This window comes from Bos grunniens, chromosome 8 (genome assembly GCF_055505025.1).
Source record: "Bos grunniens cultivar Pamir isolate PY7600 chromosome 8, Bosgru_T2T1.0, whole genome shotgun sequence".
Taxonomy (NCBI): Eukaryota; Metazoa; Chordata; class Mammalia; order Artiodactyla; family Bovidae; genus Bos; species Bos grunniens.
In genome coordinates, this window is record NC_141172.1 from 47718726 (window position 1) to 47744425 (window position 25700).

Consider the following 25700-nt stretch of genomic DNA (forward strand, 5'->3'; position numbering starts at 1 on the left):
ATGAAGAACCTACTGAAGGGTGAATAAGCACTGTGTTTTGCTGTTGAAGAGCAAACATTATAAACATATCCTCAGTCCTCTTGCGCAGAGGGAAAAATGTATAGAGGCAGCAGGGTCTGATATAAAGAAGGGCAGTATATTACAACCTCTCATTTCCCAACTGGGTGCAGAGATTCTTTCAATCCCTAAATAGGTAAAAAAGTCAGTTTCTTACTATTCAGGTACTGCTTTAATTATATTAATTCAAACAAAAGTAATCAAGAAATTTCACACTCAATCTAGGTTTCTTGCCTTCATTAGTGTGTCTTTACTCACACCTTTTCCTAAACTGATTTATTCCTCCTGTTCTTTCCTACTCTGCCTCAGTTAAATCCTCTCCCTGACGACTCACTCCCATAGATCTTTGTTCAGATCCCATATGAGCTCCTTTAGAATCCATCTACTACAAAAATCACTGCCTCTTCCCTTACTACTTCATGTGTCCTTTTTCCTTTCCCCATCAAATCAGTTGCAAATACTTTAAACACATACATCATCCCAGTGTTCTTTTGTACATCAGTCTGGTCGCTATGTGAAGCTATATAAGCTCCACAAATCATGGTACCTCTTAGGCCAGTGTGTTTTCTTTTGGGTAGGAGTGATAGTTTCCTGAAAGAAACTGAAGATAAAATTGTTCTATTTTTTTTAAGTTGCCCAAATTAAACTGAACCCATTCAACAATGGTATCTTCCCTTGAGGAGGCATGGATCTCAGATTAATATTCCCTGTCTTTGATTATATTTAGTTAAGAAGTCCCAAACTGGAAGCTCCCTGGTGGTCCAGTGACCAAGATTTACTCTTCCACTTCAAGGGGCACAGATGTGATCTCTGTTTGAAGAACTAAGATCTAGTGTAGTGTGGCCAAAAAGTAAAAAAAAAAGAAATCGTCCCAAACTTACAAGTCTGCAAATTAAAATACAAGCAAAGTAAAGTATTTTTACAACATTTATTGCCACGCTAAGATGATCTTGGGCCAGAGAAATATTTTAGAAGCATAATCTGGTCTAAGTGATATATTATCACAATACAGATTACAAGCAAATATTCTTTCACTGTAAGCATCATACACTTGTATATATTACTGTTTAACTTTTGAGGGAATGACGATTATATACAATAAAATACATGTATTATTACTCTCCATTCCTAAGAAACGCATATATATATATATATATATATACACACACACATACGTAGTTCCTATTTTGAGCATTCAGTTAACCACATTGATTGCTTATATTTAGACATTGTTTTAGGCCATAGGTTCTCACCTTCTCCAAATCATTTTGGAAGAGTGCTGTTGAAAAACATTAAAGGCAAACTGCAAGAATCTGAAATTGCCAGCATGATCTGTAGATACCACAGCTTATAAAATACATGCTCTGTGTTTAAAAAGGTCTGTATGACACAGCTTTCACTGGGATCCTTCTGCTCAGTGTTCTATCATCAGCCTTAGCCAAATACAGCTTATCATAGGCATCCTGGCCTCTCAGAGGGATATGGAATAATTGGCTTCAAGACAAGTAACTCTGCCATATGGAAAATATGTTCGTGGAGAATGCTGCTATAAATAAGGACAGTTTTGTGGTTATGTTCCTTGGATCATGCTTCTCCTTTTCTCATATATTTTATCTTTTAGGCACAGAAATAGAGTAATGGTAGTTAATATATAGCTCTGGAACAAAACAACCCAGATCTGAATTCTGGTTCCTCACCTATTAACTATGTAAGTTTTGAAGTATCCATCTATTCATCCATTTATGATTTGCTAAACACTAAAGATTTGCTAAACAACACTAAAGATTTGCTAAACATTCTATTCTGTAGCATTCTTATCAGGTTGCTAATGATAAAATAGTGAAGTAAAGAGACCAACCTTTTGAAAATCCTAATTGTATGGGGGAAACATACAACCACATAATCACATCTCTATTACAAACCATGAGAAATTTGTTCAGTTCATCCTGAAGTGAACTATATTGTTACATGACTTCTCTAGCCTTCCATTTTTGGATTATTTAAGCTGTGTCGGGTCTTAGCTGTGGCATGTGGGATCTTTTGTTGTGGCACACAGATACCCTAGTGGTGGCACACAAGCTTAGTGGTTGTGGCGTGTGGGCTTAGTTGCTCTGCTGCTTGTGGGATCTTAGTTTCCCAACCAGGCATTGAACCTGTGTCCCTTGCATTGCAAGGAGGATTCGTAACCATTGGACCACCAGAGAAGTATCTTCTTATCTTTAAAATAGGGATAATTTATCTCACGTGCTTCCCAGGTGGCTCAGTGGTAAAGAATCTGCCTGCCAAAACAGGACATGGGCTCATTCCCTTAGTCGAGAAGATCTCCTGGAGAAAGAAATGGCAACCCACACCAGTATTCTTGCCTGGAAAATTCCATGGATGGAGGAGCTTAGCAGGCTACTGTCCAGGGGCTTGCAAGGAGATGGACACCACTTAGCGACTAAATCACCACCATAATTTACCTCATGGAGTTGTGTTGAAGACTAAATAAAGTGATATTTGAAACATTTTCTGTGTGACAGACATTAGGTTAAATGTTCATTAAGTGGTAGTACGTTCTATTGAAGTTGGAATGAGTCAAAACAAACTTAACTCTCAGCAGTTCTAGTGTATTTTAATCCTTCCTTTCAGTTTTCACTGCCCTGTATTATTTTAGGCTATCATCTTGCATTGTTGCTAACTCTCCTAGGTCCATTCTCTTGCCTCCTCAGATTGTTTGCCTACTGCATTGCTTAGTCAGTCAGTTGTGTTCAACTCTTTGCAACTCCATGAACTGTAGCCTGCCAGGCTCCTCTGTCCCTCGGATTTCCCAGGCAAGTATACTAGAGTGGGTAGACATTTCCTCTTCCAGGGGATCTTCCCAACCCAGGGATCAAACCTGCATCTCCTGCATCTCTTGTATTGGCAGGTAGATTCTTCACCACTGTGCCACCACTTTGTGGTCTTGCCTATTCCTACCAGGCTAATCTTCCTCAAATAATTTGACCATATCACTTTCCCTTCCCTGTATTTGCAAATGCTCCCTTTTGCCCACAGTCCTGAAGCCAGTCTCCTCTTTCTGATTTTCAAGGCCTAGCATTTCCGGCTCTAAGTCACCTACTCAAACTTGTGTTTATACGTTTTCTACTCTAGGTAGCCTTCTATTTCTCACATTTGCTTTTGTAATTTTCCTTCCTAGAATGTTCTCCCAGCTCATCCCTTCCTTTCAAAATCCTTGATATTCTTTAAGACCCAGCTCAAATATCACAACCTACCTAAACCGTTGCCAAACTAAACCAGCTTGATAATAGCTACTAGTTAAAAGCTTACTAAGTTCCTGGCACTATGCTACTGCTGTAGTTAAGCATCACAGACTTGGTTTTATAGGACATGAGACGTAGCAATAGTAGAACCAAAATTTGATTCCAAATCTGACTCTAAAATCCAGTTTTAGGATAGCTTTAAAGCTATCCTGATAATGATCTCCTTTGCAATGAATATTTACTGCTACCTCTAGTATAAGCTATAATATTTCTTACTCTTTGGGTCTATGATAGGCAGTTAATAAATATTTAAACATTTTATTATGTATCTTATAATGAGTTTTCATTATGTTACATTGATTTCATATAAGGGGTGCTCCTTATATAAATAATCTTATATTGATATTTATAAAATAATTCATATCTTAATTGATTCCATTATATAGCACAGCTTTTACATTAATCAAACTATTAGGTATAGAGGTTTTTAAAAAATTATTATTATTATCCCAAGACTATTATTGCTTGGATTTTTAATCCAGGACTAGCATATCCAAGACATAATTTTAAATAATTAGAAAACAATTTGATACATTAACTCAAATTTTCTGCCATCAATAGCGCTTTTACCTGATAGTGTTTAAAGTGTTCCTTTTTTAAAGTAAGGGACCACAAGTTGAACAGAAGAAGTTAAGGAAGGACTGAACTCACCCATTCCTGCCAGACCATGTATTTCCATATTACATGCATCCATATTTGGAGAAAATAGTTATCAGACCAGTTTTACACCTGTCACAGACACTTACTGTAATGGACATTTACTTTTATCCCCACCAATTATTTGCTAGGTCATGCTGTAGTATTAAAAGCAGCTTGTGGGATTAGGCGATATAGCCTAAAAGAGCCACTGAAGTGAAAAGAAAACAGTTCCCACCCACATCTGTGCTTTGCTTTGTAACCTCCATTTGTTCTTGCCCCTCCTCCTCTCTTTATAATACCATTGAAAGGCTGTATGTAGCCCATTGTTAGCTCCATTCTACTCATAAATTAAATCCTTAAAACCTCTTGGCTCATTATCTAAAGAGTCAGTTCCAGAATATTAGGTTTACTGTGACCCTGTAATTTACTAGATTTGTACCTTCACTAAGCAACGTTAGAAGTTACCATACATTTGTCGGCAAACTTGTGAGAACAGCAATAATTATTTAAAAACAAAAGCTGGTAGATTATTTCAGAAAAGAATATGATGACAAGAGCACTGGATCTTAAGCAAACAGTTGCTTGCTATGGACAGTTTATACCATAAACAATCTAACTTGAGAGATAAGTATTCAGCCAACTCCATTAGCACAGTGACCTGATTTGAAGCTTTGTTGGACGTTAATGAATGTTTTTAATCTACATTTGCACAGACAGTTCTTCTCTTGGACAAGCAGCAGTAACCGTCAATAAGCAGAGAGCAAATGGATAATAGGTATTTCTAAAGCTTCAGGTGTGATCATCAGCTTTCCCTCACTCCACTTTAGAAAGAGGGTAAATCTCACCAACGATGCCAAGTCCTCAGATGACCTGACAAGATTTCACCTGCAATTCCAGGCACAGATTTGTTTTACTGAGGAAGCTCATTCCAGAAGCTAGGGGCAAAGTGAGAGGTCCAAGGCCCCAGAGCTAAAGAATTAAGAAATGTTTTTTCTTTCGCTAACGCAAACTGCAAACGGTTCTGCGGTATCCCTCCTGAGAGGCCGGGACACCTCTGGAGAGAAAGAGTACGCAACCATCAGGGGCTCAACTCTGCCCTCAGCTTGCCTGTTATTGCTTTTCCCATCTCTTCAGGGTTGTCAGAGCCACTCAAGTAACTAGGATATTTGAGGTCATGTAATGCCTGGAGAATCCCAGGGACGGGGGAGCCTGGTAGGCTGCCGTCTCTGGGGTGGCACAGAGTTGGACACGACTTAAGCGACTTAGCAGCAGCAGCAGCAATGCTGGGTTGGGAGCTTCCCTGGTGGCTCAGTGGTCAAGAATCCACCTGCAATACAGGAGCTGTGGGAGATACAGTTTGGATCCCTGGATCAGGAAGATCCCTTGAAGGAGGGAATGGCAACCCATTCCGGTATTCCTGCCAGGAAAATCCCACTGAGCCTGGTGGGCTACAGTCCACAGGGTTGCAAAGAGTCCGACATGACTGAAGTGATTTAGCACGCACAGAATGCTGGGTAGATCTCTAGGAGTCTCTGATTAAAAGCTATTTTTCCTTATTGAATGTGAAGAACCAATTTTTCTCTTATTTCTGGGAATGGCTCATGGGACCCAGGGTTCTGAGTTTCCTGAATACTTCATCAGTATTTCTTGCCCTAGTTCAGTCTTATGCCATTTCAGAGAGATGCAGATTGATTGTCTTAGCACAGTTCCCAATCATTAACTTCCGTACTTGTCAGAATCCCTGCCTCCTGTTAAATGTTAATAACACCCGAGGGGAGATCCAACTTATGATTTAATATATTTGTTCAGTGGTTCTCAAAGTAGATTCCCTTATCCTGATCCCAACAACATCAGCTTCAGCTAAGAATTTATCAGAAATGCAGGTCCTCAGGTCTCACTCTAGAATTATTGAAACAAACTTTGGGATAGGTGGGGCTCAGGGATCAGTGTTTTAATAAGCCCCCCCACCCCCCAGGAAATTCTAAAGCATCCAAAATTTCTAGAATTACTACTTTAGTCAATAGTCAATTTAGTACTAGATTTCTGAGATGTATGAAATATACAGAAACAAAACTTGATAAAGGAGTAAATTATTTCATTTATTCATTACTTATAGTGTGTTAGATACCATGAGCATAAAGGTGAGATGTAGTTCATCTCTACAAGTTCATCTCTAAACCAAGTTCATCTCATGTCTTCTATCTCTACAAGAAGCATATTGTCTCAGACAAATTAACCAATAAGCAATAAAAGGCAAGGCTTAGAATATACATAAATGTGGTGTTCTATAATGACATAGAAGAGAGCAATTCTACCTGGAAATGTTAGAGAAAGCTTAAAGAAGTGTGAAACCTATAACAATGGAAGCTTCATTGTATGCCTGGTGCTATTAAAACACCTCACTTATTTGTTTTATTATTTTTTTTTTTCCCCAGTTCTTTTGCAGGGAGGGCAGTCAACCGCAAGGTATGTGAGAGCTTAGTTTCCTGACCAGGAATTGAACCTGCACCCCATGCATTGAAAGCATGGAGTCTTAACCACTGGACCACCAGGAAAGTCCCCCATGTTTTCTTAAACTCTCCCAAGTTTTTCCTATCTCCTTCTTTTATACAAAAAGTAATAGACGCTCCAAAAGGTTAAATGATAAATGCAGCTGTGGATCTGTTGTGCTCTTATCACAGATGATGACTTGAACTTGGTCCCAAGGACAGTACCATGGCCATCGTCTAGAGGCAGTGACCAACATGCAATGTTCGGGACATGGTAAAGGTTGGAACTCTTACACTGATAGGGAAAAATAGAAGCCAGAAGCAAAGATTTTTTTCCCCAGAATCAATGAGAAACCCTTGAGGAATTTATGCATGGATGAACTCTGGTATATAGAAAGTGAAATCTGAAAGCAGATGACATGTGTCTCCATTCTATTTTGCTTCTACTTCTCAAGCTGTTGACTCCTCTGTCTAAACTCTGCATTCTTGCCCCTCAAGGCATGGGTCTTATTTCTTCTGATAATACTGCAACCTGAATCCAGGGCCTTTTCTAAATCCTAAAGAGCCCTTCAGGTATATCACTGTTTTCAAATAGGTTTGCAAGGTGTAATATCTTGAGATTAGTTGATTGGGAAGAAGATAAGGAAAGAATGGTGACAGGACAAGAAGACATGACTGCTGCCATGAACTGACAGTGTCGAGAGTAGTATTATCCTTGAGTTTTGCTGAGTTTTCATCTTCCAATAAGTAGTCTTTTCATGTAGCAAAATAATTAACCTCTTTATATCTTACATGACAGAAATTAAAATCTTGATAAGAGCTAGACAACTAAAGACCAGAAAAATCCTTTCCAGTTAGACCATATTCTTTTTAAGATATGTGTTCAGATAAAAATTCTGAAGGCTTTTAATCTCTTCACTCCCTGACCTATTTAATATCACCCTCTCTTACTTTAATAATATTAACAAAGAGAGTAGCCCTGCCAGTCACAGGTTCTGGAGTCAGAACTCATTATATATTAGCAATATCATCTTGAGTAAATTACCCTTTTATTTCTGCTATTCTATCATCAACTGTAAAAGTGGCTAGCAGTAATATAGGGTTGCATTGTGCACTAAATTTTTTTAATTAGTATTAAAAATTATCACCATAAAAGTTAGCTTTTTTTGTTATATTATTAGCTAAAAAGAAACAACACAATTTGTGATTCAACTTTAATCCTTTAAAATTCAGTTTTTTAGGTACTGATTAATGCTAATTCAATGATTGTTAATGCAATGACTTGGCAATGTATTGTTACTAAAGTCCTGTATTAAAATTTTTTTTTTTAGTTTCCTTTTGTCACTTAAGAAAAATGTTTTATATAAATAAAGGATTTCTCCACTTTTTAAACCTATGACCACTCACTTCATACGCAGTCTGTTCATACAGTAAATATAGATACTATTTAAATTGAAAAACAAGCAAGGAAAATAATATGAAAAGAAACTCCACACCCAGAAGAACAGGCTCATCATTATTAGGTGACTATTGAGTACCCTTTATGTACCAATATTTCCCCAGATGCCCTGGAAACCATATTTTCATGACATGACTATTTGAAGGTGGAATAGGGGTTAGGCACTCAGAATGGTGAGAAACAAAGAAACCTGGCATAAAATGCAAATAGTGTTACAAAACTCACCTTATCTCCTTCTTCCACCTCACAGAGTTTCTCCTCAGTTGCAGGATTAAAGACTGGAAATTTCTTACCACTCACTGAACTATGCCATTCATTGTTTATGAAGATCTGTAGACAGAGAGAAGGTAAGTAAAAAGGCATTTAAATATCCAGCCAATTTCAGAAACTTTTTATAAACTTAAACTAAAGCACTAAATGAAGCCAATGTTACAACCTTACCTCCCTCAGCTACTTGCCTTCTCCAGGAATTTTTAGACTGTTTAAAACATTTTACACACAAACACACACATGCATGCATATATAACACACTAAAATGAAGTCATACTTTACAATTTCACTAAGATATGAGGTCATTTAAAGAACAGAAAATACAGACTGGAGAAAACAATTTAGAAAAAGATGCTGTTATCTGAAATAACCATGAATTTGAGGCAAGAGTGGAGGCTTAATTGGGCTTGATCTTTATGAATCATTGTCTATTTTCCACTTCAGATTCTGAACATGCTCATCTTGGGCTACTGGTGATTTGGTATGGTAAGTGACTATTTTCTGATTCTTTTGTTTACTGTCTTAGAAGTAGCCTGAGGGAGGATTTTAAAAGAGGATTGCTTAGGGAAAAAATCAGTGACATTTTTTCATCAACTTTTTAAAGAAATAAGGGTTTCATTCTTCTTTTTAAAAGGTTGTCTAGTAAATTATTTGTCCTCAGATGAAATCAGGTACAATGCTTCTTAGTTCTATCTACGAGAAAGAGACCTGCGTTAAAAGAAACAGGGGGTCCAGAAAATAACTGAATTTTGTTCTGTGTACACAAAGAGTAAGAATATTAAGAAGTGTTAGTACGTCATTTAAAAAGTCTGAGTTTCAATTTTTGCAATGCTGAATTTGCATTTCTTTACGGAAACTATAATACCTTTGATATCTCATTCATCTTTTCACAGAATAAAAATATCTTACTTAGCCAAATTAAGAAGTACTATTTTTGTGATGAATAAAGTTTATATTTTGTTTCTGACAAAAGCTAGAATTTCTTCTTTCTCCTCTCATCCCTTTATTTCTTGTTTATTCTCTTTCTTATTCATTATTGAAATACAAAAAATCATAAGTACAGTGTTGAATATTATGTATTGTGACTTCCTGTTAGATTATTTTTACAACATGAACTAGTTTATTTAATTTTAAACCACAGGTAATTGACCCATGAAATTTTAAATGAAAGGTGACATACACAGTGGATCTGTAATATATATCTTAACTCAGACACCTCCTCTTAACTTGATATTTAAAGATAAGTTATTAATTGTGCAACTCTGAGGGAGAATGTATTGAAACACTGCCACTCAAGGTTTAAATTGGTTGTTATGCTAAATACAAATTACTGAACTATTAAAGATTCGCCAGTGACAACTCTCAAGATTATACATTGTTGATTTAATTATTTATATTGTGTATATTTGAAATAAAAGTAGTCTTTTAAATTAACCTGTGAGTTTGCACTGACTTAGCTATTCTGTGCAGTGTCCAAATTTAGCTTAACATTCTGTCAAATTAATGATATATATTACTATATATCACAAAATGCTTACACATGATTAATTCTATAGTCTGTGATTTACAAGATTGTTACCCCCCAAAATTAAAAAATTACTACAAAAGCATTCCCTGTTCTCCTACATGTCTACTATAAAGCTTGTCACTTTTTTAAAAACTCATTTTTATTTATTTATTTTATTTATTTTTTTTTTAATTTTTATTTTTAAACTTTACAATATTGTATTAGTTTTGCCAAATATCGAAATGAATCTGCCACAGGTATACCTGTTTTCCCCATCCTGAACCCTCCTCCCTCTTCCCTCCCCATACCCTCCCTCTGGGTCGTCCCAGTGCACCAGCTCCAAGCATCCAGTATCGTGCATCGAACCTGGACTGGTGACTCGTTTCATACATGATATTATACATATTTCAATGCCATTCTCCCAAATCTCCCCACCCTCTCCCTCTCCCACAGAGTCCATAAGACTGTAAAATGTCTGCCTTCCCTCTTAAGCTGTAAGTTAAGATAAGGTCAAGGACAGTGTGTGTCCGTTTCTCTGATTTATCCTCAGAACAAAAAAATCCCAAAGTGTTCAGCACAATCCCAGCCCTCAAGTGATCTTAACCTCAGTGAAGAACTCTTTACTAAATAACTTAAAATTGAATCAAAGAACCTAGAATCCAGTAGTTACATATGGGTAGGATCTATAATATTCTGCACATGTGTCCACATTGATATTTTGACTTGGTAAAAAAACAAGAGGAAGGATATGTCTCCTTAGTTGCCTATTCATGCCAATGTAACCTATGTATTTGGAGGAGTTCCAAAGAATTGTAGTGCTAGCCTGGAACTGACAGGAAAAAGATGTGGACATGAGTAAATTAAAGGGGAAGTGGTACAAAGCAGTTCAAATAAAGAGACTAGATGTCCAAAGACACAAATATGGAAGTTTGAGAAAGATAGAAGTATCGAGAAAATCCTTGTTTCTCTGATAGGGTAATATAATACAGACAAAGACCATAAAATTCCTATTAGCCTCTAGGAAAAAAATATAAACTTCTTAGTTGAACTTAAAGAAAAATAAATTTAGATTACAACTACTGACTTGCTCAACATCTTTTGGAGTGAATCAGCATTGTAGCTATTATTATTTTTTTTTTATTTACAATATTTTATTTAATGATAAAATTCATTTTTAAAAGATGGCTGAGGGAGAAATAAAAAACTGTTATACCATTATTGTAAATATAAGATTTAAATATTCAATGAAATTTATCTTTAGATACTGAAAGGTTAGAGGAAATTTATGATGAACAAGAAAATACCATCAACTTACAGTCACAGCTTAATTGTGCATAGAAGCCTTGCTCTGATTGCTTACCCACTTTATACCCTAGATGAAGTTTAAATGATTTTAGCCTACTTGTGAAAATCAAATCTACTTTCAAAGGATAAACATTTATTATCTTTTGATAACAAAGATATTAAAAATAATTTGTTCTAAGTTCTAAAGGCAAATTTGAAGGAAAATTCTTCCTTTTTGGGCCTAACAACAAATCTTAATCTCGTACAAATAGTTGAAACAAGTGTAGATACCTAAAATTGACTGCTTTGAAAGAAATGACTACTAGGCTGAATGTGTAAATTTTGATATGTTTGCCAAAGAGTCCTTCACTATATGTTATCTTTTTTTCCCTGAAGTTATTGCAGGCTTTATAGTTCATATTCTTCAAGTTTACAGTGTTTTCTTTCCTATGTCTTTAGTCCTATTTTTCCCCCAAGAGATCACTGGGAAGCACCTTAATCAAACTGTCCCAAGTTCAGCTCGTTGTCATTTCTAGCTTTACACTGCTCTCACTTCAAACTAAGGTTCTAAAACTTGTTCTTGTATTCTCTCTCTCACACACACACACCCCTTCCCTCTTCTGTTAAAGACACACAGAACCCCTACTCATCCTTTTTTATCACTGTGTTCTATGCTATCCGGAGAAGGGAAAGTCTACCCACTCCAGTATTCTGGCCTGGAGAATTCCGTGGACTGTATAGTCCGTGGGCTCGCAAACAGTTGGACACGACTGAGTGACTTTCGCTCACTTACTCACTCTATACTATCTTGAAAAAAAAAAAACAAAAATACTTTCCCTATTCTCCCTGCCCCCTGTCTCTGCCTAATTGATTTTTCATCTTGTTATAATCTTCCCAAGAAAAACCAGTTCAAATTGTGTCACCTTCTCAGAACATGTGGGTTGTTCTCCCTTCTCAAACTCCTCAGCATGGTGTTCGAGGTGTATCACCACTTGGCCCCAAGATCATTTTCCAACCTTTTTCCCACTCTTTCCCCTTTGTTTCAGCCTCATTCTACACTGTTTATCAGACTGGAGTTTCATTATTTTCTTCTCCTCATACTTCAAGCTCTTTTAAAATGTCATTTCCTCCTGAGGATTTCACTAGTTGGTCCAGTTGGATTTAACCTCTTTTTTTCCTGTTTCCTAACATAGCATTTTAATATCCTACTAATAAATTACTTATTATGTTTTGTTTTGAATTAAAGCTAGCTATCTACACATCAGCTCATCAGCTAACAAACAGAAACTAAAGACATCATGTTATTTGTCCTATATTCTTTAGCCAGCCTTGCAAATTTCTAATTCTGCATTTTCTCTGCTCTAAAGATAGTATGACTTCCTCCAATTTTGTATCTCTAAACTAAGAGAGCACAAAGTCTCCCCCTGTCAGAAATATGCCCAGAGTTCCACCCTTCCACAGTGCAATTTCACCAAAACTCTAATAAAAAGAAGGTACAGAATGTATTATATTTTGTTAGGCCCGTGGTGAAGCTTATCATCTCTCACCTAAGTCCTCTTACACTGATAATTTGTGGTTTCAACTCTTTAATAATATGCTCTCAATATATTACAAATTACTTTTTTTTAATTTATTTTAATTGGAGGCTAATTACTTTACAGTATTGTAGTGGTTTTTGCCATACATTGACATGAATCAGCCATGGGTGTACATGTGTTCCCCATCCTGAACCCTCCTCTCATCTCCCTCCCTATCCCATCCCTCAGGGTCATCCCAGTGTATTACAAATTATTTTAATCCCTTCATACATTCTCTTTGGTGAAAGAACCATTATAATATGTATGTACTATCTATTTTCATTATCAGACTCTTGTATTTAAACTGTACATAAAACTCCCTTTTCAGACTAAAGTCAGTGAATATTTTGTAAGTGAACATTAAAGTAAGAACAGAAGTTTATCTATCCTCCTCCAGGCTACTAAAGAGATCAGTGGCAGATGATCTTAAATTACCAGCAATTACTCTGCATTATTCAGTTTCCATCTTTAATATAGGGAAATACAGTGAACTTAATTTTTGTTCGAATTTGTGCTTATACTCATATGACACAAAATCATTATTTTTGTTTTATCAGAAAAGTGTTAGTCAAATAATGAGTAGACGCCTGAGAAATACTCTGTTGGTAATAGGGAAACATGGAAGATTAGTGAGCTATGGCCCTGCTTCCAAGTGGCTATGATCTAAGAGGAGAGTATATTTATATCATGATCAGTCAGTAAAGAATTGAAGATTGTAGAGTACAATGACCAAAGCAGTGCTTTAATTAGTAAGTTGCACAGAGAAACTCACAGAAGAAAGGAGCATGGCCTGGAAGAATCCAACCTTGAAAATTTGGACTGAATTGGTAGAAAGAAGGAAAACAAGGAGCAGAGAGAGGGAACCCTCTTGGGATATTTGGACAGTCAAGAAATCAGCCCCAAGCAGAGAATTCCAATGGAAACAAGTCTTAGATAAATTCCAACAGTGAAAATGAAACCAGTTAGTGATGGATTTTGACACCCAAGTTACTTTATCCTGGATGTTATAAGACAGTGACAGGATCATATGGATGTTTTAGAAATACTGATTTTAACGTACCAAAAATGGATTTGAGATAGAGCAAACAGAGTCAGGCTTCTCTGGTGGCTCAACAGTAAAGAATCTGCCTGCCAGTGCAGGAGACACAGGTTCAATCCCTGGTCTGGGAAGATCCCTTGGAGAAGGAAATAAGAACCCACTCTAGTATTCTTATCTGGGAAATCACATGGACAGAGAGGCCTCACGGACTATGGTCCACAGGGTCACAAAAGTTTCCGACAAGATAGACTTAGTGACTAAACAACAACAACAACAACAACAACAACAAACAGAGTCCAAGGGATTAGCCTAGACACCATTTAAACATTCCAGGCATGAGGTCTTAGGGCTTTAGAGAAGAATGATGTATCAACATAGTCTGTAAATTATCAATGATATACATTCTCCCCCAAACAGCAAGCCTTTGAGTATGAAAACAAAATTCGGCACAGATAATGAGATGAAAGAATCTGGCATTGTACTATCCTTTTCTTCCCCTTAGCTGTGGAGAATTTATTGGTAGGCACTATCTTGATCATCTTGTTCTCTGTTTTAATTTTATTCAGTTTATATATGCCTTACAGCCAACTGTGTAGCTGAATGTTTTTGAATAATCATCCTTCCTATAGTTATATAAAATGGTTATATGGAGATGTATAGGTTAATAGATGTTTACTAAAATGATTATGAAACCATTTTAGGTCTGTTGAAATGATCTATCCTGATTACAACTTCATTTTCCATTTGCTATTTGCCTTTAGCAAGTTTGGAGGGAAAGGGATCATGCTATAAAAGTAAAAAACAATTATTGGATCCTATTTAACCACTATATTAACTATATTCTAATTATGAAGTTTGGACTCAGGATACTTTTGAATAATATATATGTGCAGTAGACTCCAAGTTCACAATACTGATGGGAAATTATAGATGCCTAGGCATACTCTTAAACTTCAAGTGCTTCTTACTTGGAGAAACAATCAATGGAAATGTTGAGGCAACTTAATAATTGATTTTTACTCTTTAAATTTTAGATATGTCAGATTGTAAGAGATACATTATATAAAGTTTGATTTAAAAAAAGAAAATGGCTGTTTCCTGAATGTAGTTTAGTGTCCAAGAATAAGTCATAATTTTGAATGAAAGAAAGCCTTTCCTGAGGAAAAGTTTGTATATCTTCGTGTGTTTGGTATAAAGCTACAATTCTAAATAAATAGGCACTTTCCTCAAAATATGACTGGTTTAGATGAAGTTAGATTTGTCTAATAGGCAAATAAAACCTATTAGCCTTATCTGCTGAGATTTTGAAATCCGTTGGCTTAAAAGAGAAGCCCTGATTCCCTCCAGAAGTCTCTTGGGGTGCCCCAAATTCATCTGATCTATGCAGGACTGCAACTGGGCCAGCAGCTCTGGATGCAGTAAGAGAAGCCAGCGCTGTCTTGGTGGCAGAGAGATTTTAACAGATCACATTTTCAACGCACAAAGAATCTCTTTTAAGTCATGCCAAGAGTGAGGAAGGGTGAAGGGATTCTCCATTTTATGTCACCTGTGTGAAATTCCAAACCGGACACCCTGAGTCTCGGCCACGTGGAATAATGGGTACAGTTGAAAATGTATAGGAAGTGCTGCATGTTGTAAATGTGTTAACTTTTCCCCCGCATTAGGAAACAAAAATGTACCAAAGACCCGGAGGGTGGGGAGTGGGGCAGGGAGAAAGAACCAAGATGGGAGCTAATGAGAGAGAGAGACTAAGCAAAAGTCAGGTGGGGGTGTTAAACATTTTAAAGTAACAAAGCTAGATCTTCTGGCAATTATTTTTAACCCAAACCCTGAGGCAGCAAAGCAAAATGTTGAGACTCAAAGTTAAAAAAAAAAAAAAAAATCCAAAAGGAAATTAAGAAGGAAATAACAGATGGGAGGAAAATGCTTAACTGCAGTCAAAAGAATGAGAATAAAATGAGAGGGTGGCCAAAACAAAAGTAGGAGAAATAAAGTTTTTCCTTTTCATTTCTGTTTTATATTATAGTCTGAGTTCAGTAACATAAGTGTATACTCTTTTCTTACTTGTCTTTGGAAGAGCCTTTTCATCCTTTTCAACTCAATCAGGGAAAAAGAAAAGATGCTGAAGCTTTTCTGATTTGAGCCACATCATCATTTTGTCCCACAGCTGACAAAAATACTCATCAATAATTTCCATACATTATGTATACCCTATATCAGAAGTAAGCTGCAGAAGCACTAGAAAGTTCTGTAAATATTTAATACTTAACAATACTAAGACCCAAAATATAATTGCTTGCATATATACCTTCCTTCTAAAGAAAGTGCCAAATGTAGAGCATAATTCAGCCGTTTGATATTTACATTTCTTTGACTTCTGAAAAAGTATTCGGAGAGCAGTGGAAATGGTCAGTTAATGGACTCAAGGTGAGGGAGAGAGTTGTTCAGATAAAATTTTAAGAAGTGTGATGTTTATGCAAATGCCCAGTCAAGAAATTCACATTAATAATTCCAACATTACAATAAAGGCATCAGGTATAGATATTATAATATCAGAAAGTCAAATATTAGCAACATTTTACACACCTTGCAAGCAATGCTGGTATTTGTGGGAACTTTTGACAGACAGACTCACACACACTTACATACTCGCGCACATATATACTCAAAATGTATCACTATGATGAAATACAGTTTACACAAAAATTTACTTTTCTGATTTGCTTATTAGCAGTGGCTCTTAATTAAATGTTTAATAATGAAGTAATTATTGCTCATATTTTTTTGAACAGGGCTCAATATGGACACTTCAATCTAATAAACGTATAACGCATTTGGCCACAATTATAATAGCATCATGAATACCCAAACCACCACCACTCTATGCTAGATAATTGCCACTTTAAGAGAAGTGCATGGCCATTTTATCAATGCTAGTATTCCCAGGAGGGTTCTTTTATGCTGCTCTGTGTTATATCATCCCATAGATTACCCAGGCCATTTTAGAGATACTAATCTAACTTTGGGTTGCTCTTCAAATGAGTTGTTTCTCATACTCTTCAAGAGTTTTTCTCACCCCACCCCCTTATTCTGGCAAGTAGTTAATGACAAATATGTGAAGTCCAGTTTAAGGAAACCCTGTGAACACTGGTTCTGAGAGCTCTTACGAAATGGGAATAACATCCTCTTTTAGGCAATGTGCTATTTACTTTAGGATTTTGTTGATAAGATTTTCTTAAAGCTAATCAGGTGTCTGAGAACAAAACAGTTTGCCAAGACACAGTCTTCAGAGATGAGTTAAATATCACATTCTTAAAGAAGGTTTATATCCCAGGAAAAAAATCAAAGTTGGTTCCATCACTGGCTCATGGCCATGATCTAGTTCTTGCAGGACTTGGCACTTTCTGAAGGAGAAAATAAATACTTCTGACCTGGCTGGGTGTGAGTGGACTTTCCTATTTCTCCCAGAAAGTGTGACAGCCACTTTCTGGGAGAAACAGCACGTCAGGTCCCTAATTCAATGGTGACCACCGTGTAGGCAAAGTTATAACGCTGACTCAACGCTTTTCGACAATTGCTGCTGGTCAACAAACCATGCTTTAAGTAGCATCAACAAATCCTAGAAGTCTATTAGAAATCCAGAATACCAGATCTCACCTCAGACCTACAGCATTGGAATTTGCATTTCAATATGGTCTGTAAGTGTCACTTACATAATTAAATTTGAGATTATACTGCTCTGGAGTATCTTCTTTCTACCAGTCCACCTGTTTAGGGATCTGATGTCCAAATCATCTCTCTTCTCTTATCATCCAAATTGCCATTCTCTCAGTCAGAGTAAGGAATGAATGATACAAATTAAGTAACAGGTGCAAAAGCACTTGTTAGAGACAATCTAATGAGATTCAAATATTAAATACTGCTATTTTCAGTGTTGAGGGGAAAAAATGAACTCTCGTGGAAAAGAATCAGATCTGAAATGAGAAGATTCAGCTCATTCTGTCTTTGCCTCTTAAAAGCTGTGTGACCTTGAACAAGTCACTTAAGCTATCTAAGCTCAGGTTCCTCAGCCTTAAAATGAGACATCTTCCCTATCTCCTTCCTGACAGTTAATTATGAACTTCAAATGAGACCAACAGATGAATGTAGTTTTGAACTGTGACAAGCAGTGCAAGCATTTGATTTGCTTACATTGGCAACTGAAAGTTTTTAGAATTCTAGGAATCATCTTGGGAAGGAGAGGGTTAAAAAGAGCCTGGACCAAGGAGCTAATAAGTAAGTGCCAGGCACTTTCCACAAATTACCCTAATTCTCACAGCCACTTTCCAAGGTAGTCATTATTATTCCTAATTTACAGACAAAGGAACTGAAAGTCAAGGAGCTTAGAAGCTTGGCCAAGGTCATATCATTAAATAAGTAGAAGAGCTGGAAATCGAAGCCGGACTTATCTTGTTAAGTTACCTCACCTTGCAGCCATCCCGCTATATATTCAACTGCTTCCCAGCCAAGAGCAAACAAAATATTCCATCAGTCAGAGGGGAGCTAAACGATCTCCCAAATGAAAGCAGTGGCACAGCACAGTCGTCTTTGTCTTGAACCTAGGTCCTGTCCTGTTCTAAGCACCCCTCAGTGGTTTGCTCCAATGAAACCCATCAGGCAGTCTGGCAGCAGCCTCATCTCCAGCCTTATCCATGCTCTCTCTTCCTCACTTCATTCCAACCATGGTCGCCTTTGGATAGTTCCTTGAATATACCATGCCCTTGTCCACAGATGTCCCTGCTGCTGTTCTTACTCTGGGTCTTTGTTTCCTCAATTCCATGGCCACCTTATGTCTGCCTCCCTCAGACTTCCCTTAACTGTCCCCTTCCTAAAGAGCCTTTCCCTGACACCTCATCCAAAGAAAGCTCTTCTCCTCATATTGTCTCAGCTTTCAGTTTTCTTCTTTTTAGTTTTCTTCCTACCCCCTCCAGGAATACAAGCTCCACGAGGCAAGAATCATTCTTGCTTTCTGATATCATAAGAACTATCATAAGAACAATTCGATGATTTGGTAAATAAAGGGATATAAAATGAGAGAGAGAAGAAGGGAAAAAAGGAGAAACGAGTGAAAAGAATGGGATATTTGGAAATGCATGTGGCCTGAATTTGTTTGTTTCAAGAATTTAAAGGGAGATAATGATGAAACACACACACACACAGACACACACACACACTTTAAATTGTGCCTAGCACATAGTATTCAATGATTCATAAACCTTCTTTATCAAAAACATATATTTAACCTACATGGGTTAAGTGATAATACCAGAAAGCTGGGGAAATATAGCCTCCTCCAAAATTTATTATTTTATTATAAAAATAAATTTATAATTTTATTATTCCCTAGGAGTTGAAGAAATACAGTTCTCACAGGAATTGCACACCTGTGTCATAGTCTTCTACATCACAGCCTCTCCCAGCTCAAACCCCACCTTTTCAATCAAATTGGAAAGTCTGTTTGTTTCCAACCTTTCTTATTGTTCTCCACTTTTTCTAAATTGGTGGCAAACTTCCTCCTGTTGGCCTGGAAACAGCTGAGCAACAGCTGGAAAGGCTCATACGCATGTCCCCTCCAGTAATCAGGACTGGACAAATGAAAGTCAGAATAAAGATAGACTAGGATGCCAGCAACTCCATGTCCCAAAGTAGTGATACTGGTCTTAGACGAGTCACTTGGGGTGAGGGCTGAAGCTGCCAGCGTTCCAAGTCTAGCTTTGTCATTTACTGGCTGTGTAACTTAAGGAAAGTTACTTTGCCACTCTATTCTTCAGTCTCCTCAAATACAAAGCAGGAATACTAACATCCTCATAGGGTTATAATAAAGAGAAAATAAAACCATCATAAATAACTAAAACAGTCATTGGCACAGAGTAAACACAATGAAACTTAACTATATTTCCTGTCTGTGTGAGTGTCTGTGTGGGTATGTGAAATGTCATTAGCCAATGAAGATCTTTTCTAGCATGAATAAGTCATTCATTATTGAATGAGTTACATTTAAGAGTCAAACTAAATATTTGGGGGTTTGATTCCTGTCTGAGAAAGCTTTCTTCTTGAATTTTCTATTTGTCTTTAAGGTAGAAAATAGTGTTGTAAAGGGAGAATGGAAAACAAAGATACCAAATCCTGTAAGAGAAAGTTCTTGATCCCTGAAATCCAGGATAAACCCTTGGAACTTAGTTCCAATGAAATCCTTGTCAGGTGGGGCATGACTGTGCAAGAAAGAGTGACAGAAAAGCTAGGGGATGACAATGAAGTGAGAAGAACCCTTGTGGGAAACAGATCTAGGAAAGGCTGAGTAAAAGAAGGTCCTGGAAAATTGGATAGAATTCAGAAAAATAAATCGGACTAAGATGGCTAATGTTAATCAATCACTTCCCATGTGTCAGGTACTATTTAAAGGACTTCATATGCATTAAATGCATGTAATGCTTACTTCAACCTTGAGAATTCCCGTTTCACATGTAAGGAAACCAAGGCAGAGAGAGGTAATGTAGTTTTCCCAAAGATCACACAATTTCCGAAGAACCTCATCCTTTAAAAGGATGAGCAGAGAGCTGGCAGAGAGAGAGTTCGTTTAGAACTAGAAATGGGGTGGGGGGCAGGGCACGGATATGAGGATAGGGACAGACTCTGAGTTTGAGTGCACTTATACTGATGTTACTGAGATTTTAAATTCCAAAAACTTTGGTATCATTTTATAAAGTATTTCTTAAACTGGGATCTCTGTTTTATGCACCTTAAAAAACAAAGTAGACTGTAAAGTCATGAAAGTTAGGCATCAGTGAGATCTTTTGTTTGGACTAGAAGCAGTCTCAAGCTTGAGAGCATGTATAGATCTTCTACTGTAGTTGCAATAGTTTTTTGTTACTCAGTCTTGCTTGTCTCTTTCCTCCACCTTGCTCCAACAACCAACATATTCTAATGATAATAAACATGAACACTAAAATAGTGCAAGAAAAATAACGTAGTTTAGGGGCTTGCTATACAAGGTAATTTCTCAGACACTATAAAATCCCTTATTTTGTTTGCAAGCAGGAAAGTTAGCTAATAACCATCTTTTTCCAACTCCTCTTGCAAGTGCAAATCCAATACAGTTCTTCAGTTAGGCACAGTAAAAAGAAAATGCAAAGGCATTTGAAAAAGCTCACCCATTTAGATTTAATTACATACATAACTGGTGTCCTCCCAAGTGTGAAAATGCTGTAACCAATAAATCAGACAATAAAATGCTATCTGAGCAGAACAGATTTATAGAGAAGATGTGTGAGCAATCGAAATTCACTGACTTGCTTGCACTGGGTATTTTTACCCAGAAAAGTTCTTATATGCAAGAGCAAATTCCTGCTCTTGGAATCTTGCCTCCTTTTGAGCACTTAGGTCAGTTAGTTTCCCTAGAGGGTGTTCTTGTGTAATGACTTTTAAATGAACAGGCTATATTAATCTTAAAATCATCTCTATATGTTAAAGAATCACTAGATCTGTGTTTGTATCTATATTTTGAGGACTATCTCATTTGTCCACTACTGTTTCTCACATGTTTAATTAATTACTACTTAATGAAGCTTAGTTCAGTAGAAAGAATATTTCATGTTACAGTTTGCTGGAAATTCACAGACAAGGAAGACTTCAAACTTTTGCAAACCAAATTTTTAAAAGATGTGACATTCAGACTACCAGAAAATGTGACATTCAGACTATCAAAATATCTTCCCAGTATCATGGGGAAAAACAAAACAAAACTATGTTATAATAGTAAGGGGATAGATAACTCAATCATTGCCAGTGGTTTTGATCTTTATAAAACGAATGCATTTTTAAATGTATTTACTTTGGACTGAAATATCTTGCAAGTGACAAACAGAAAGTTGGGAAAACTGGAGTCTTGTTATCTGTTAGGCGTGCTTTTGCCAAGTGCAAAATCTTTGGAGGGTATAGTCTCATCACATTTTTCATGTTCCCATTTGGAATAAAATCAAACGGACAAAAAAATATTTTCCCTTTTAATAAAACCTTGTAAAACTAATACTTTAATACGCTTTATAACTGTTGGTCAACCATGTTAAAGGCACAATCTGATCTCTGCAGACACTTTTCTATGGAAAAGAGCCAGTCAGCTGAACAACTTCCTCATTTGTTGTGCTTATGAAAATGAAAATTTAACAGATGAGAATTTCAAAACCATCCATGGTTACAAGTAAGGAAACAATAATAGCAGGACTTTATCATTAACTTACAGTGCTCTTGGAATTTCCTTGGTTAAGTCAGACAGCAAAGTGGCTCTCCCTGAGTGGGAATAGTTCCTTTCTTACTTTCCTTTCTGCATCACACCATAAAGCTCACTTCTTAAATGATCTTGGTTAGATTGGTTTTGTTATTTGTTTCTCTGAAAGTTCTAGGCTCTGACTAGAAAGCAGGAATGTAACAGTGTGAAACTGGTGAAGTTCAGAGATACTCTTGATTGACTCAAATAGGATCCATTTCCTCCTTCTCCCTAACTGTGGATTTTTAAGTCTGGGTCTGGCTCCTGCTCTTTTTTCTCTAAATATTTATTAGCTAACAATTACATGCCGGCTCCAATGGCAACAAATTTGGCTGAGAAATAAATAAGAAGGCTTTCTTTTCCCAAATATGCTAAATAATGCAAGGACCATGTAGTTTTTTGTAACTGGAGTTATCCTTCGTCCAATTATCAGATTCAGGTCTTTCAATTTCAACACTCATTTGACATATATAAAAATCATGTTACTTCAGTATGCTCTGTTTTACTTCACTATACTCTGTTTCTCTCTCTCTGTTCTATTTTCCTTTAAAAAAAAAACGATTTCCCATTTGTTTGCCTGTTTCCAGTAAGTTGCTCTAGTAAGTATTTGCCTCTCTTGTATATGCTGGGTACTCTGCCTAAAGTTAATAGAACTGCTTAGTAAAGTCTACTGAATCCTGGCACAAGAACCTATTACAGTGAAGAGCATTCCTTTTACTTAGAAATATTTTAAGAAATAAATTTCTGAAAAGTTGCCTGATACGATTTAGAATTCATTATGTGATCAAGACACTAAACCCAGACCTGCATTTTGCAAGCCTTTTATTTTTATATTTGCAAAGGGCTCTCTACACCAGTTTACTTAAATTGACCTTTTGTGCTTTAAATAAATGTAGTTTTTATAAAGCTGAGGCAAAGCAGCAAGCAGAAGTTGTACTAACCTTAGTATATTTAAACTGCAAATTGGTGAGTGGGGCAGGTACGTCTGGCATGGCTGAGGACGACATTGCTGGTTCCGCTCCTGGAACACAGGTGACAGGCTCAGCGATTTGGTTCTGATAGAGCACTTGGCTTTATTTGTTCCTTTTTATCTGCTTGGGCTAAGGTTTATTTGCATACTGGGATATGATTGGATGAACAAACTCTGAGCAAAAAGAAAACGACACTACTTATTTCTAACACCTAGAGCAGGAAGCCCTTGACTTTAAACTTAAATCCTTAAGAAACCAGTGCTCCAGTATTGAAGCTGCGTCCGGAGTCAGGGCACTATTTGCAGACGAATTAATTTACAAAGCCGAAACCTGTGATAAGTGTAGGAAGCACAGCTGCTCTGGCCACTAAGGCCAGTTATTATTTTTTTGGCTTTTCGTGCTTTTTATGTTACTGTGAAACTTTCTGTGTTCTGACAGACTTGGAATCAGAGAATTCGAGGATTGAAAAGGAATCTCAAAGGGCACTTGTTCTTTGCAGAGGCGAGTGAGGGAAGGATCCTGGCCAGGTGTCTTTAGGACAGTGCTATCGGCTAATCTGTCCATGTCCCAGAAAAGCAGGGTGCTTTTTGTTAGGTCCCCTCTAGAGACCCTACCCCAAGGCCACTTTAAAAGAATCATACCCATCAAATGTATTTCAGTGTTTGGTAAGCAGACCTACTAGGATTTCAGGAGCTCTAAATTATCTTTATTTAAATTATCTTTATCTTTATTTAAATGGTCTTTATCTAAATTATCTTTTATATGTGGGAACAGAAATGTCAGCAGGATTTTTTAGGGAACTCAGACTGTGCTGTCACACACTCACCACAATAGCAAATGGCAATATCGTCTGCTAAAACTTGCTTAAAATGAAAGTAACCTCTGGTTTTGGAAGTTGGCTGGTATTTATCAATCACTGACGCAGGCAATTGTACCAAGAGTGAATTTAAACAGGACTCTTGAGTAATATAGGTTCTTAAAATGAGATTAATGTTTCAAGTTGGGAACATTCAAAAAGGACAAATTTTAACTGTACTACTCCCATTTTTAAGTATAAAAGTTTATTTTATCAAAAGTCTAGCAAAAGTTACAGTCAGAACAAGATGGAAAACGTTGGGTGCTTTTAATCAATTACCAAGAATTAAGAGTAATAATTATTTCTTCCAGTGAAAAGCGCCAGGTTTTCCAAATATGGGATTTAAGTAGGGAAGCTAAGGTTTGTTGAATAGTTACTCCTAATCAGGGGCAGGAACCGTACTTTCTCTTTCCGCCCTCACTGGGTTCCCCACTTTACAGACATAAAATAGCTTGTTTACGAACACCAATCTTATAAGTACAAAAGCAAAATTTCATTTCAGGCCAGTGTGACACCAAAACCTTGGTTCTTATTCTAATTTATTCTCCTTGTCCTCCTCTCCATAAGAGCGTTCCCAGATGGGCTCGAGAGTCGGCTGTTTTGTTCTCTGAGTCGTCACCCTCACAGGCCCTCAAGCGTAGCCTTTTATTTGTCTAAGATGGGGGTCAGCAAACTTTTTTTCTGTAAAGAGAGAAAGATTATTTTCTGTTTTCTAGGCCACATAGTTTCTGTTTTGATTTACTCAACTCTACAGTCAACCAATACCATAATACACTTTGCAATACAATTTTATTTACAAAAACAGATTCAGCTCATAGGTCAGGCCCCTAGATGCTAAGACAACCATCCCTGAGGTCCTTGCCTCCACTGTGCCTCTGCTTGAAGACTAGACAGAAACTTCTGTGCTGTTTCATTGTTTTTTTCTCTCTCTCCCTATCCCCCTCACTCACAATTTCATTCTTTTTGAAAAATCTAATTGTTTTCTCTCTTAAAAATGTGTTTTGAATTAAATGCACAATTACACAACAGCTGTTACATAACTCACAGAGTGGTGCTCTGGCCAGGCCCAGACAGCTGTGTTTTGCTACTTTCTTCTGCTCTCAGCTTTGCAGTTGTTTGTGGAGTCAAACACTTGTCCAGGCAGTCAAAGCTCAGTGCTTCACAGCATACTTGCTGTGTCATCTCACTATTTATATGCTCATTCTTAATCATATTTTATTGAATAATTACATAAGAATAGGTCCCTTTATGCCAGATATTACAGAATGTAGGTAAAAGGAACAGCTATGAAACAGGTTACCACACCTGCCCATTAAATTTTTACAAATATTTACCGAGTATCTTCTATGAGAAAAGAATTGTGATTAGAGGATCAGGAACTCTCCCACCTTAATCTTTCTTGAAGGGCAGATCTTTCTTATCCAGAAACCACAGAGCCTGAGATCTCTGCTTCTGAAATAAGTATTTATATCACCCATCTCCTAGAATTTGTCTTGTAGAATAGGATGTTCTTAGGAGTGTTTGCATGGGTGAAAGGCTGAGGAGATCATTTCCCTCCTTTACAAAGGGAAAATGGCTTTGGTGAAAACTCAGGGACAAGGAAGCCCCACTTCAAGACTGGGTCAAAGCTCGTATATTTTTATGTACAATATATATTGTATATTTTAGCAGGCTTATGCAGCAGAGGATGGGCTGGAAATTAAACTTGGGAGTCATAGATGAAGTATGTTTAATCATCCTTTCCTTCTTAGGGGCAAGTTAAATTACACACACACACCTGTGAAGGGGTGGGAAGAGGAGCATAATTTAATTTTCTTTTAAATCTGACTTCTTTTAGTCCTTGGTGAAAACTGTCATTATCCCAAGAACCATACAGACTAGGTCTCCAACCATGGCTGAAACTGCTATCTCATAGTATAAGGAATCTCTCTAAAACTCCTCTAAAACT

General features: G+C 36.9%; 1 protein-coding gene across 1 annotated transcript in view; it reads right to left on the reverse strand.

Moving 5' to 3' along the window:
* ALDH1A1 (aldehyde dehydrogenase 1 family member A1) overlaps positions 1-22985 on the reverse strand; it is a 53519-nt gene extending 30534 nt beyond the window's left edge. Inside the window, exons 1-2 of the mRNA XM_086415527.1 lie at positions 22867-22985; positions 8172-8276 (exon numbers count right to left, since the gene is read on the reverse strand). Of these exons, the coding sequence (XP_086271653.1) occupies positions 8172-8276; positions 22867-22932 (171 nt within the window). The 5' untranslated portion in view covers positions 22933-22985. The remainder of the gene's footprint in view (positions 1-8171; positions 8277-22866) is intronic.
* Between the last annotated feature and the right edge of the window lie 2715 nt (positions 22986-25700).